Genomic DNA, 15,146 nt, shown 5'->3' with positions numbered 1-15,146 from the left:
CTGAACCAACAATTCACATGGGAAGCAATGCAAATATTAAATACATGAAAAATTTGCAAAACAGAATAATCAAAGTAAGCAAATTAAAATTAAAATAGGTACCATTTAAACCTACTTCATTAGAAAATTTTCCATGATGGCAAATTTTAGGGGAAACTGGTATTCTCATATACTGCTAATGGCAGAATAAAACACCTCCAGGGAAAGCAGTTTGGGAAATAAATCAAGAACAATAAGAATGTTCATTTTCTTTTAACTAGTAATCACAACTCTATATAATTGTTTTTAATGAGATAATTCAAAATTAGAAAAAGATTATAGCTGCTCAAATTTTTTCAGCAGCATTACTTTATAATAGCAAGAAATTGGGAAAAAACCTAATTATCCACCAATTTGGGAATGATTAAGCAAATTAGAGCACATTAAGCTGGTAAAATATTATGCGGCTATTAAAATTTATAACTACTGAGGAAGCCTTTATGGCAACAGGAAAAATTGTTTACCAAGTAATGCCTAGTGGAAAAAGAGAAGCTGCTGCTGCTAAGTCACTTCAGTCGTGTCTGACTCTATGTGACCCCCATAGATAGCAGCCCACCAGGCTCCCCCGTCCCTGAGATTCTCCAGGCAAGAACACTGGAGTGAGTTGCCATTTCCTTCTCCAATGCATGAAAATGAAAAGTGAAAGTGAAGTCACTTAGTCGTGTCCGACTCTTAGCGACCCCATGGACCACAGCCTACCAGGCTTCTCCATCCATGGGATTTTCCAGGCAAGAGTACTGGAGTGGGGTGCCATTGCCTTATCCGAAAAGAGAAGCAGGACACATAAAATTATATCTACACAGTTATTATAATCATGAGACCCCTGCCAAACCTCTATACATATAGATAAAGACTGGCAGGGAAATGAAAACAATCAGGGTGTTAGGGTGGTAAGAATTAGGATACTTTTTATTCTGTTTTTAATTTCCTGTAATATTGCTTTCACAATAAACATTTCCTCTCCCCCCCCCAATATCACACATATTTATCTGTCCCTTCTTCTCCATTTCTATTGTACCCTACCTTCCCAATTCAGGGCCACACTCTTTCATGTCTAGATCACTGCCTCAACCTGGTCTCCTTCCAACCTATCTAGGCTGCAAATGCTGCCAAATTATCTAAAGTGCCATATTTACTATGTCACCTACCTGACCAATAATCTTCAATTGCCTCCATATTTGCCATCCTATCTAGTTTTCAAGGCCTAACTATCCAGGTGCAATACTTTACTCTTGACCCTTTTTCTCTACTGTTACTGTTGCTGTTGCCGCTCTTCTTCCTCCTCCTCTTTACAACTGACATTTACGGAAGGTTTATGGTGCCATATTTTGGCCTAAATGCTTTACATATATTAACTCAATTAATCCACACAACAGTCACAGAAGGTAAGTACTCTTAGCCCATTTCAGAAATAAGGAAACCAATGGGATGGAGTGAAAGGTGGGGGGGGGGGGCATGGAGAGAAAGCCACGTGCGAAGCTCACAGAACTAGAGAACAGAACGCCTGGATTTGAACCCATGCAGACTGGCTTCAAAGGGCTTCCCAGGTGGCTTCCCAGGTAAAGAATCTGTCTGCCAATGTGCGAGACGTAAGGGACACAGGTTCAATCCCTGGGTCAGGAAGATCCCTGGAGAAGGAAATGGCAACCCACTCCAGTATTCTTGCCTGGGAAGTCCCATGGACAGAGGAGCCTGGTGGGTTACAGTCCATGGGGTCACAAAGAGTCAGTTACAAGGAAACTTCAGACAGACTGAAGCAACTTAGCACACAGACTAACTTCCAGGCTAGAACGCTTAACAACCAGCAGGGTTTATTCCTGCAACACAGCCTGCTTAGTGTCCTCTCTGGGCCTCTCCTTCTTTAGACTCCAGCCTTCAGTTTTCTTAACCCTCAATGAACTTAAATAGGGCACAGTGATACTTAACATATACTGGCCCGTTATCATGTGTCAGGCTTTTCTTGTTTTGTTTAAACCACTCTTCATCTTATAGCTACTGGCTTGAGTTGAAGATCTGGCCTGTCTTCAGTAGCTATGAGACCTTGAATAAGTTACTTAGCTCCGCTGAACCTCAGATTCTTTATCTGAGTCAATGGTTCTCAAAATGTGATCCCAGAACCAGCTGCATCAGCATCACCTGGAGAGCTTGTTAGAAATGCACATTTTGAGTCATGCTCCATACCTACTGAATCACACTCCCTGGGGGTGGGGTGGGAACTACCATCTATCCCAATTTTTTTTAACAAGTCCTCCAGGTGTTTCTAATGCACACTCAAGTTTGAGAACCAATGCCCTAAAACAATGCCTATCTGACAGTTTTGGGGTATATAAAACAGACTTAGCTGGTGGCACCTAGGTTGTTTTGCAAATGGTAATTTATCATTACTGCTACTTAACTTTGTATAGATTAGTCTTCCTTGCTCAAGCTAGGGATGTGCAGGCATTATGCTTCCTGATGCTTTTCTCTAATATTTCCCTGCTTACTTCAAAGCAGACATTACACACACCAGGTTTTAAATAAAATCATCTTATTTGACTGGCTGATTAGTAACAGAGCCATTTTGGAGAAGCACCATAGCATAGTATAGTGTCTCTGAAGTTAGACTACCTGGTCTGAAGCTCCAATATTTTGGCCACCTGATGCAAAGAGCCAACTCACTGGAAAAGACCCTGATGCTGGGAAAGATTGAAGGCAGGAGGAGAAGGGGGCGACAGAGAATGAGATGGTTGGATGGCATCACCAACTCAATGGACATGAATTTGAGCAAACTCTGGGAGATAGTGAAGGACAGGAAAGCCTGGTGTGCTGCAGTCCATGGGGTCACAAAGAGTCAGACATGACTTAGCAACTGAAAAACAACAACCGAGGTCTAACTGTGGGACATTAGGTAAATGAATTTATCTGTGTGTGCTTCAGTTACTTCTGTCAGCTGGCTCTCCAATTAATAGTATATACCCCTTAAGGTTATGGTGATATTTAGTATTCCCAAAGTGCTTTGAATGCTGACTAGAATCGAGCACTGTGCTCAAGAAAGGTTAAGTTAGCATTATGATTTTTGTGTCATTTCACCCATTCAATGGTGGAAGAGGCTCTGTTTCTTCATTTGGTGAGCAAATGACAAAAATATCTCAAGCAGCTTCTCTGTGTCAGGCACTGTGCTAGGCATGGAGGCATCCATGACCAAGGTGTGGCCTCCTTTCTTGACAGTCTCAGTCTAATATGGGAAACTCAGGGGATCCACCAGAATATGGTGAAAGTTCTCCAAGAACATGGTACAAGTCAGACTATGATGGGGAATCAAGACCAGCCATAGAATCCCATAGTATTCCCACACAGGCCTTAGATTCCTGAGAAATTATGATGAGGGGTCCATTTGAAGGGTTTCCTCTAGGATCCTGACTGAAGCAGTTATAATGGAAAAAGCATGAACTTTGGGACCAGACCAACCTGGGTCTGAATCCTGGCTCCATCACTTAACTAGCTGTGTGACCTCAGCTAAGTTATATAACCTCTTTAGACCTCATCTATAAAATAGGTAGTACAATTAACTGTTGCGGAAATTTAGATTATGGGTATAAGGAGATCCAACCCAATGAATGACACTTAGTAGATGATCAATAAATGTTGGCTTCCTCTCTTTCCATTGCCAACTGAAAAACTGATAGGTTTCCCAGACTTTGGAGGCAGAAGAAAACCAAAATTATTTCCGCCTGACTACCAAATCACAGGGGATAATGTGGAGCCCTGGAAAGAACCCTGTGCTTTTCAGAGATCAGGAGACCCAGATTCTAGTCCTCTCCCTAGGTGCCCCCACAGAGGCACAGCTAAAAGCCATCTTCCCTGCCTATTCTTCATTCATGGAGTTTGAGTAAAAGAATCAGTATAATTCTGGCTTCCCCAATGGCTCAGGGGGTAAAGAATACTCCTGCAATGCAGGAGATACCGAAGACGTGGGTTCGATCCCTGGGTTGGGAAGATTCCTTGGAGAAGGAAATGGCAACCCACTCCAGTATTCTTGCCTGAAGAATCCCATGGACAGAGGAGCCTGGTGGGCTACAGTCCATGGGGTCACAGAGAGTCAGATGTGACTGAGCACCCTTACTAGACTGTTGAGCTCTTTGAGGAAAGGGGTTGTGTTGAATACCTAATACTGTCCTGGAGAAGAATTGGCTGAAAAGTATATCACTGGACAGAAGAGAAACGTCACAGAAGAGGGGTTCCATCCAAGCTGATGGAGAGGACCCTGGAGGAGGTAATTGTCTCCTTGTCGTGATCACTATGATAGGTGGGCTCATCTCTTTGGAGCATGAGTGCCAGGTGCCATGTTCCCCACATTACAGAAGCAGAGTCTCCACTCTGGGCATTATTAAGGACTCTGCCTTTTATTAAATTATTAAATTAGTATAAATTATTAAAGGCATTATTCAGGGCTCTGCCCAAGCAACTCTTTCCCCTCCAGCCCAAGCTACATATACCATTTGTAAAAATGTCTCTACCTTCTTCAGGAATTCTAACCTATTGTTAGCAGGCTCTGCCTTGGATTTTTAATGAGCAGACTTGAAGCTCTCGATGAGTCCTATAAAAAGAAAGGTGGCAGAACACAAGAAACACTCTGAAGCAAAGGCACAGCAGTAGCTGGACAGCCTTGCCTCCTCTCTGGCCCCTCCAATCACCCAGTGGCCACTGGAAAGGTAAGCATAGTTTATGCCTGCCCATCTATGTTTCAGCATGGTCTAGTCCCCATGTCCTTGTGCCTGGGTACTTGCCTCAGGCCTCCGAGCTGATAAGCCTAATGTCCTGCAACACTCCTGACTATAATGTATTTATTCCAAAATGTGCTACCAGTCAGTTTGGTCCATAGCCCAGCTGCCTGGGGGGCAGGCTGGATTCCATCTATACGTCAACCCCTTGGTATTGACACCAGACCAGGTTACTTAAAGGAAACAGAGCAAATAGAAAACCTTATCAATTTCCACAGAAACCTCAGAGGTACTAACTTACCCAACTCCCTGAGTGGTCAACTTACCTCCCTGACTGGCTGGTCTTCCTGTTTCCTGTTATTGGTTTCCATTTGTCCCCAGGAAATTCCTGCAAAGCAAAATTCTGATAAGTTAGGGAGCTCTGAGCAGCCAGGTAATCTAGATAGCTTCAAAACTTTGAATTGGTCAGGAGCCTGTCCAAGGCCAGGTGCCACCCCTGCCTCCCCACCACCAAGCTGATTCCTTTTACTCTCCTATGTAAGGTAGAGAACTATGTACCTAGAGGGCTGCCTTTCTGTCAGGAGGCCTTCTGCGCAGCTGGGGCCACGCAGAGTCTAAGATAGCACTCAGAGACCTCAGCAGTGTGGTCTAGAAACTCTGAGTTACCCTTTTTCTCTACTCCCCTCCCAAACCATGTAAAAACAAAAAAACCAGTTTAGCATGTTTGCTGTTTGTTCTGGCCCTTGCAAAGATCTTTTTATTTGCTCTGCCTAATGGACCTGCTCATTCCTCTAGTCTCTTCCACCATAGAAAGCATCTTCTTGGACGTTGTGGCCCTTGAGATGACTTTGAGAACTAAAGCTTCTGCTGCAGCAACCCTGTCCTGGGGGAGGCAGCTAGAGAACATGCATGCCTGCCCACCCCAATACTGTAGGGGTCCTTCCTCCTCCTCCAAGATCTGCTGACAGGGGCTGAGGTGGGCTCATTCCTAGGGAACATGGGTGCTGGGTGCCACATTCCACATATTATAGGAGCAGACTTTTCACCCTGGGCATTTTATCCATAAGGGCTTTGCCCAAGCATTGTTTCCCTACAGCCCAAGCTGCATATGCCATTTGTAGAAATGTCCCTGCCTTCTATCCTAGCTCCAAGCCTAATGAAAATTTGCCTTTGACATTCTGATTTCAGCATTCCATACCTTCTACCTAGAGACTCAGATCTTAGTCCGTTGGGAATGCAGTTTTTCCTGAACCTCACTGATCTTCCAAAGTCTCTCTCCCCAATGCTATTATTGGTCCTGTTCAAAGTTTTCTTACCTTTGCCTCAGTAAAAAAAAAAATTACTACCTTTTGTAGGTAAGATGTGGTTGTCAGTCATTCTGGTTAAGATATTTGTTGTTTGAGAGCAGCTATGTCACCTCCCAGGACCTCAAACTTCCTATCTGGCAAATAAGGACTGTGCTATCTAGCCTTGCTGGGTTCCCAGGAGTGAGGATAAAATGGGATGTGTGCAGAGAATGCCGAGTACAGCACTTGGCATGTAGGAGGCTAGGGATCTTAGTGACCATAGAATAGATGAGGTTTCACAGCTTTCACATAACCAGAGAAGTCTCTCTGCCTGTACCTGTCAAGTTAGAGCAGCAAAACCACTTGTTCAACTTCAGATTGTGCCTGACGCCCTTGTGAGATGTCCCTGCTTTCAAAGACAGTATTACTCATTCGGACACAGTGGGAGCCAGGATTTCCTGTCCATTCCCTGTCTAGCCCTATGGGGAGTGCTCAGTAAATAGCAGTGTCCAAAGCAAACAAAGTCCTGTCCCAACTCTCAATCTCCCCAAGTCCCCAGTATCACCTTACATTATTTTCCCTGCCGAGCCACTTAGGTTGCTGTAAATTGTATGTACTCTTTGAATCAAAGAGGCAGTTATCTCCACGACTTGTTGTGGATGAGGATTGATTACGGTAGGAACTTAGTGCCTGAGTGAAGTTATACTGCTAGAAGACATCCTGCCAGACTGGAGAGGGCATGGGCTTTGCAATCAGCTTATGGAGAGGCAGCGTAGCACAACTTGGAGCCTGGCCTTGGAGGCTACACTACACGAATTCAAATCCCACACTGTGTGTGACCTCAGGCAGACCACCCAGTAGTTTATCTTAGCTCATTTTCTCAAGCTATTTAATAGTGATCATAATAATAATAGTATCTATTTCTTGATGGCTTTGACAACCATGTGAGTTGATACATGTAAAGCACCTAGAACAGCACCTGGTACACAGGAGACACTCAAATGTTGGTAATCATTATGTTGTTCAAATCCTGGCTTCACCACTTATAGGATGTGTGATCTCAGCTTTCCTAGCTGGAAAACAGGGTCCTATTATAACATATCTCATATAATTGCTAAATTAAATAATTTTATATATATGCAGAACTAACTGGCATGAAGCATGAAAGATTTAGATGTGTGCTGATTTCAGTTTTCTTAACGGCACCAAATAGGAGCCAGTTAGCTTCCCAACCACTTCCAGGGGGCATAACAAGCAGGATCTCAACCCTACTTCAGATAACCACCATCACAACTCCCTAGCCAGCTGAGCTGGGGAATCCTAACCCATGCTAAAAGTTTTTCTCATGTCTTAGGGGAAGGTGAGTTCAGCTGGCAGGGGTAGAAATGGGTATGAAGTGTCTCCTGGATGGCTGTCCACATGTCTAAAAGCCTAGCGTCTAAGCAGACCTACTTAGCTAATCTAACAGACATTAGGAGGCCAATATGTCCTTCCCTCAGAATATAAAAGAAGAGGCATGCATGGGCTCAGACACACTTGTATTGCTGCTTCCAGCTACTACAATGTGCAAATTTCACTGCTTTCCTTCATGGAGTTACAGGCTGACAATTCTGCAACCATCTTCTGCTTATCCCACCCCCAATATTAACACTTTTTCTCCACTGTCTACTTGTAGATCCTTCTTTTGGCAAAAGTTTCTCAAGGTAAGCCCAAATCTCCCTTTATTCTAAAAGATAATAACTCACCCTTAAAAGATAATTACTATCTGGCAGTCACTGTTCTAAGTGCCTTGTATATGTTACATCATTTAATCCTCTCAACCAATGTATGAAATAGGTACTGTTATTATTCCCATTTTTTTAGATGGGAATGCTTAAGAATTCAAACCCAGGTAGTCTGGTTCTACCATCATGCCCTTAAACCACTATTTTATATTTCCTCTCCTTTTCCTCCCTACATTTTATTATGAATATTTTCCAACATATAGAAAAGTTGAACAAGTTTACAATGAATATCTATATTTACCCTATCACATATCTACTTGTTCCTTTATCCATCCACAAATTCATCTTAAATTCTTTATGCATTTCAAAGTACTTTACCCCATACATTTGAAAACTTAAATGAAATCAACAAATTCCTTGAAAGGCAAACTACCAAAGCTCATTCAAGAAGAAATAGATAGCCCAAATAACTCTGTATCTATTAAATAAATTGACTTTGTCATTAAAAATCTTTCCACAAAGAAAACTCTAGGCACACATGGTTTCAATGATGAATTCTAAGAAATACATAAGAAAAAAAAAGCCAATTCTATACAAACTCTTCTTGAAAATAGAAGAGAAGAAAACGTTTCCCACTCATTTGGTAAGGTCAATATCTAGATATGTAAACCAGACATGGACATCATGAGAAAAATACAGACTAAAATCCCTGAAACATCAATACATAAACAAACAAAAAAACCCTTAACAAACTATTAGCAAACCAAATCTGGTAACATATAAAAAGGCTAATATGTCATAACCAAGTGGGATTTATTCTGGCAATGCTAGGTTAGTTCTTGTTTCAAAAATCAATCAATGTAGGACTTCCCTGGTGGGGCAGTGGTTAAGAATCTGCCTTCCAATGCAGAGGACGGGGTTCAATTCCTGGTCAGGGCACTAAGATCTCACATGCCTTGGGGCAACTAAGCCCATGTGCCACAGCTACTGAGCCCACACCACAACTAGAGAGAAGCCCAAGCACCACAAGGAAGAGCCCAAGTGCCACAACAGATGATCCTGCATGCTGCAGCTAAGACCCAATGCAGCCAAATAAATAATAAATATTTTAAAAATCAATCACTGTAATTCACTATATCAACTGATTAAAAGAGAAAAAACTATATGATCATCTCCATAGATACAGGAAAAGTATTTGAAAAAATGAATCCAACATCCACTCTTGATAAAAGCTATCACAATAAACTAGGAATAAAAGGGAATGTTTTCAACCTGTTAAAAGGCACCTACCAAAAAATCTACAGCTAACATCAAACTTAATAATAAAAAATTGGGAACAAAGCAACAGTATCTGCTCTCACCACTTCTACTAAACACTGCATTGAAGGTCTTAGGGAGTGCAATAGGACCCCTTCTCCTAGAAAAGCCATACACAGTGGAAATGAAGACAAAATTATTTATATTTGCAGATGACATGATTGTCTCTGTAGAAAATCTTTTAAAATCTACCAAGAAAAGTGAGTTTGGCAAGGTTGCAGGATACAAGGCCAATATACAAAATTAAATAGCATTTCTATACGGTAGTAAAGAAATTTAATTTGAGCTTAAGAAAACAATATTATTTACAATGGCATTAAAACATGCAATCTTAAGAGATAAATGTAACAAATATGTGCAACATCTGTATGCTAAAAACTAGAAAATAAGCTGCGTAGATCAATGCACTTCAAAAACTCAAGCATACATATCCATTAAATAAAGTTTGATATTTGTTTACAATATTTTAGGCAAAATTTACTTTCAGTGAAATGCACAAATATTAAGTATACATCTGCTGAGTTTTGTAAAATGCATACACCTGTGTAACTCTTTCAAGATATAGATCATCACCCAACAAAGTTTCCTCATGCTCTTTCCCAGTTAATCTCTGTGACACCTCCCACAGGCAACCACTGTTCTGAAATTTTTTCCCTATAGATTAGCTGTTTTAGAACTTTATATAAAGGAATAGTAGAGTACGTACTCTTTTATGTAAGGCTTCTTTTACCCCTAAGTGTCTTTCTTTTTCCTTTTTTATTTGGCTGTGCCATAGGCAACATACAAGATCTTAGTACCCCGGCCAGGGATCAAACCTGTGTCCTCTGCAGTGGAAGCGAAAAGTTCAAACCACAGAACCACCAGGGAATTCCCTTGTTTCAACAAAGAATATGTACTGAGCAATTACATATGCTAAGTCATTCAGAAGTGTCAGTCTCTGCATCAACAGTTCAACACAGGAATTAACTTCTAGTTTGAATGCACCAGCCAAAAGGTGGCACTAGGAAAGCTATGGGGAAGGAGTCTGGCAGTGAGCTGGCAGTGGCATGGGAAGTCCTCCTAGAAATACCATGGGGGATGGTGGTGGCTTGTATTAGGGATGTAGATCATAACTAGGGTATAGTTACAGCCAATTTAGACCTGGGTCTCTTCTCCAGTCTGACAGATAGACTGGAGCAAAGGGAAAAGATTTGTCCTTCAGAAGAGCAGAAAAGTCAGACCTCTGGAAGTAAAACCTGGGAGACATTCACAAATTTTGCAGCTCCAAATAGTTTTAAAGCAGGAAATGAAAGGCAATACAGTAAGTCCCTTACATACGGACATTCAAGTTTCAAAGATGCAAATACTGTGTTTGCATGTCCAACCATGTAAGTTAGTTCACATGTCTGGTGTACATTGTCATGTGCATGCATCCTCTACAAGTGGTTGTGCTTTTGTGTACTTTACTGTACAGTACTGTATAGAGTACAGTAGTACAGTATCTTTATTTCAAGCCCAGGATGTCCAGAAGCAAGCATAAAAGCAGTACTGCTAAGAAGCACCAAGCAGTAACGATGGAAACAAAAGTGAAAATAACTGAGAGAGCAGAATGACAAGAGGAAGAATAACTGAAGAGATACACGATGTAGGAAACGCCAGAGGGATTTTCTTTATCTGAGGAGGCATTGTTAGTTTTTGAAGCACAGGACCCGAATGTAGAATGTAGAATGCAACAAAGGTTGCAGCAGGCATTCAGAATGCAATCCAGGGCTACCAGGTCATCTATGATGAAAAAAAGAGCTACTACCCAGACATCACTGGATCATTTTTTTTCAAGAGGGTAGATAGAATTGAATCCAGCAAGGAACCAGAACCTGTGCCATCAACGTCAGGCATGAGTGAAATTGCAGCTTGCCCTCCATCTCCTATTGCTGACGATCCTTCAGCTCTACCATCTCCCACCTCCTCTCCCTCCTCCAGTCAGTAACTCTTCTTGCCTGTTCACCTCGATGCCAGCCCCTGTATGCCAGCTATTGTACTGTACTCCTGTACTTTTCAAGGTACTGTACTGTAAGATTAAAAATGTTTTTTTTTTGTTTGTTTTTTATGTTTTATTTGTGTGAAAAGTGTTATAAACCTATTACAGTACAATACTATATAGCTGATTGTGTTAGTTGAATACCTAGGCTAACTTGGTTGGACTTATGAACACACTCTCAGAGTGGAATTCATTTGTATGTAAGGGACTTACTGTACATGCTGTTTTGTATCAGGTACTGGGCCTAGCACTCTATGTTACACAAACTCATTTGATCCACCTAACTAATTAATAAGGCAGCCATTATTTTCCTCCAATTTAAAGATGAGGTAATAAGACTTTATTTAGCACTGGCCATTTGATGAGGTAAAAATTCTTTTCTTTTTCCCTTTAAAAAATCACATAACTGCAACTCTTGGTGGTTGGATGACTTGCAAAAGGTCACTCTGATACCAATTATACAGTCAGGATATAAAGCCCACTTCTGTTGGTTTTGTGAAGCTAAGTTATTTTATTCTACCTCTAAAAATGATGATTTCTTGTCCAAAGTTAGTAAGATACCAGCTGGTGGACCCGGCACTATATAATTTTAAGGCATTATAATTGTTATATTTCAAATTATTTACCTAGCTTTCTCCTTGCAAAGAGAATAATGAAGATCATCCATCCAAGAACCAAGTCCTTACCTGCACTGTCGGCTTCCTGGGTTTCCAAGTGTTGCCAGGTTTCAAGCTGCTGTCCTCGAGGGTACCATGCTGGGGATTATGACAGCAAGCTGAACACCGGATGCACTGGTGATGGTGGCACCGGCAATTGTAGCAGTTTGGAATCATATTTCTCTTTCGCAAAGCAGGACAGATTTCCCCAGAACAATAAATGCAAGGGTCATGGACTACAGCTCCCTGGACATTACAGGAGTAAGAGCACGTCCTGTGGTAATCAAAATCACCACAGTGTAGTGGCTTACAGCACATGGATTGTTCTAGACCTTTGCTTGCAAAACATTCTGTGTAAGTGGGAGTTTCTGACTGAAGGGGTGATATGGAATGATATGATTGGTCTGTGGCATGATAGGGTTGGTCTGTGGAGTGATATGATTGGTCCATGGGATGGTGCCTCAATTCTCTATAGCTGGAACTCATTGGCCGAAAATTTTGGTCAATAGGTTTTGGTCTCTGGGTAAAAGTCTTGTTATGAGTGGTTAAACCTGGCAAATGAGATGTAGATAAGGATTTGCTACTCTCTTCAAAGAACTTTCGTCTGTCTGCAAAGGGCAAGAGGATGGCTTCCTCCCCAGCTTGGACAGTAGACACTTTCAATTCCTTGTCACCTGAGTTGGAAGGGCCTTCCATGGCTAGTGCCACATGTGGCTGCAGGTTGTGCTCTGGTGACCACCTCCAGTGACCTCCACAGACTCCATGGTGAACGTTTGTTTTTTCAGAGTCTGACGAGGATGGGTCAGATGCTTTCCACCAGGTGTTCGGGTTCAAAGAGGACTGGCCAGATCTCTGGCCAGGACTCACTCGTCCCTCCAAGCCAATCCTAGATTCTTGACCCTCAGGGGCTTGACTGAGGCACTCTGAAGACCTAGCTCTGAGTATCATGCTCTTGTTGAAGAGCTTGTCTCTGGGGCTTGGTGGTTTTTTATATGAAGATAGAAGAGCTGAGTTAGAGGAAGGAAGTGGAGGACTTTCTAGGGTCTCCTCAGTCTCTTCCACTGGCTCCTTGGTGTAACACAGCTGTGACAAGGGACTCTTGCCTTTCTGGAGCTGGGCCTTCCTCCTCTGAATTTCATTACGTAGATTGGTAGCAAAACGTTCACTCTTCCGCCGGTTTTGGATCGAGCGGCCCCGGTACCCTCCATTTCGCCTACTGCCCACCCGGCCACACTCCTTGGGCTCACTGTCCCCTTCTTCAGTTGCCTCTGTGCTGCCAGCTACTTTAGGGGTTGAAGAACAGTCCCTGGTTTGTTGAGCAAGGGAGCCAGAGGACTGCTGGCTGACCAGCTCACTGTCAGCTCTGCTTGCTCTGTTTGGATCCTGGAAACCTCTTTCTGGATGGTGTCCATCAGCCTCTCCATGTGGAGAACTGCTTGGGCTCTGATGACCTGAACCCAGAGGTCTATCATCCACTGGCTTGGTCTTTCTCTCTTTGCTCAGCTGGTCCTGGGTTCCTCCTGCAGGGGCACATGGGCTTTTCTTGCTTGTGTGGCTACTGTGCATGTGCAAAGGGGATAGAGTCCACTCCTGCCCATCCTGCCCAGCTTGGAGCTCTGTCCCTTTGCTGTCCCTAGTATCGAGGTGCACACGCTGCAAGTGGGACACCAGCAGCTGTTCAGGGGCACTATGGCGATGCCCTGTGGGTCCTGTGAGGTGTGGAGAGCTGCCAAAAGAAGAAGTCTTAGCTAGCTCTGCTGAAGCCTGGTTGAGTGGGCTGGAACCTATGCTGGAAGTTTTGTCATATGCTTTTGGGACTCCAACAGCTTTGGCTGAGGCCTCCATCAGTAGATGCTCAGAGCCCTTCTGGCTAGATTCAGGAGGTTGGCTGAGCTCACAGTTCTGATGGCTCTCATTTGTCACTTGGTCTTGCCCGCTGAGGCAGCAGAACCTATTAGGGTTCCTTGGGGATAGCACGGTGTCCAAGCTAGGTTTCTCCTTCTGTTGCAAGGAATCTATAAGCTCAGAAGCCCTGCACTGCTCTCCATTGAAGAGTTGGGCTCTGGAGGCCTGAAGACTGTCTCGCCTCACTGGAGGTTGAGGGGGACCCCTGACAGCCTTGGCAGGCTCTGAGTGGGAGACCTCTTGAGGACAAGATGACATCTGGGAGCTAGGAGTCAGGTGACCCCCACTGGTGCGCCAGCCACCTCCTGAGGTCTCGACCACATTAGGGCGACCATTAGGGGCTTTAGTTGGCCCTGGGCCTTGCATGATACAGTCCACAGAGGCTGGCTCTTCTGGCCTGAGGGAAAGGGCACAGTCAGAGGCGTTTGAGCTGGCTGAGAAGGAGCTATAGGCTGAGTCACGCTGGTTGGGGTATGTGCTCTGGTCAATGGGCAAGAGATGGCCCTCATAGGTGGCTTGGCCTGGTTGCTCCAGGCTCTCCATACTGCCAATGGAGCTGCTTTTCTCAGTGCTGCAGTGCCGGGAGAGTGGACACCACTGCACACACACGTCACTGCAAGACACAGGACACATGGGTTAGTTAGCCACGTCACCAGATTACTTTCCCACCTTGGCCATCCCTGCCACGGGAGAAGGCAAGACAACCCAGAGGTGCCATGCCACAAGAGAGAGGGAGATAAGGCAAAAGAGGAAGGAAGGGAAATGGAAAGAGAAGGACGCTGGGGATGCCACAGAAATGTGGTAAAATGGGAGACAAGACAATATGTGGAAGAAGAATAGGGCAAGATCCAAAGACTAACAGTGCGAGAACTCCACTAGGGGTAGTCCTCTGTTTCTCTGCCTTAAGTGAGTCTAGAATTGCTTCTGGCCTGTTGCTGTCCCCTGGGAGCCAGCTATCTGCTCTCTGCTTGGAGAAACAAGCACAGACTATTAGCATTTGAGAGGGGCCCTAAAGGGCTGATTTAATTTCAGTCAGCCTATTTTGTAAATCAGTGGTTCTCAAATTTGAGCATGCATCAGAATCATCCAGAAGGTTCAATGAAACACAACTGACTAGGCCTCATGCCCAGAGTTTTAGGTCTAGGTGGATCCTGAGAATTTTTACTTCTGACAGTTTTCTGGGTGATGCTACTGCTGTTGGTTCAGGGACCACACTTTTGAGAACCACTGGTGTCAAGCAAGCCCTACAAAGGGAAGTGATTGTGAGGGGGTAATTTTCTCAAGATTATCCAGATCTAGTTCACGGCCCAGACAGGGCCACAGTTTCAGCATTCCCCTGTTCTTCTCTTGATAATAGTAATCCTCACTGTTTACTGAGGGCCTATGATGTGCCAGACACTTTCTAATGTCTCATTTCAAACTGAAGGGGAGAGATTATTATCTCCACTTGACAAATGAGAAAACCAAAGCTTAGAGAGGGGAAGTAAAATGACAAGCTCATA

The 15,146-nt window shown here is 43.5% G+C and overlaps 1 protein-coding gene across 2 annotated transcripts in view; it reads right to left on the bottom strand.

Moving 5' to 3' along the window:
• SHROOM4 (shroom family member 4) overlaps nucleotides 1-15,146 on the bottom strand; it is a 239,678-nt gene that overhangs the window by 32,174 nt on the left and 192,358 nt on the right. For both annotated transcript variants that reach the window (XM_020900172.2, XM_020900173.2), the window contains 2 exons: nucleotides 11,770-14,257; nucleotides 5,066-5,127 (listed from right to left, as the gene is read on the bottom strand). In XM_020900172.2, coding sequence (XP_020755831.2) covers nucleotides 5,066-5,127; nucleotides 11,770-14,257 — 2,550 coding nt within the window. The remainder of the gene's footprint in view (nucleotides 1-5,065; nucleotides 5,128-11,769; nucleotides 14,258-15,146) is intronic.

The sequence above is a fragment of the Odocoileus virginianus genome, unplaced genomic scaffold (genome assembly GCF_023699985.2).
Source record: "Odocoileus virginianus isolate 20LAN1187 ecotype Illinois unplaced genomic scaffold, Ovbor_1.2 Unplaced_Contig_18, whole genome shotgun sequence".
NCBI lineage: Eukaryota > Metazoa > Chordata > Mammalia > Artiodactyla > Cervidae > Odocoileus > Odocoileus virginianus.
Note: the sequence above shows the minus strand (reverse complement) of the source record. Positions and strands in the feature narration are given on the sequence as shown.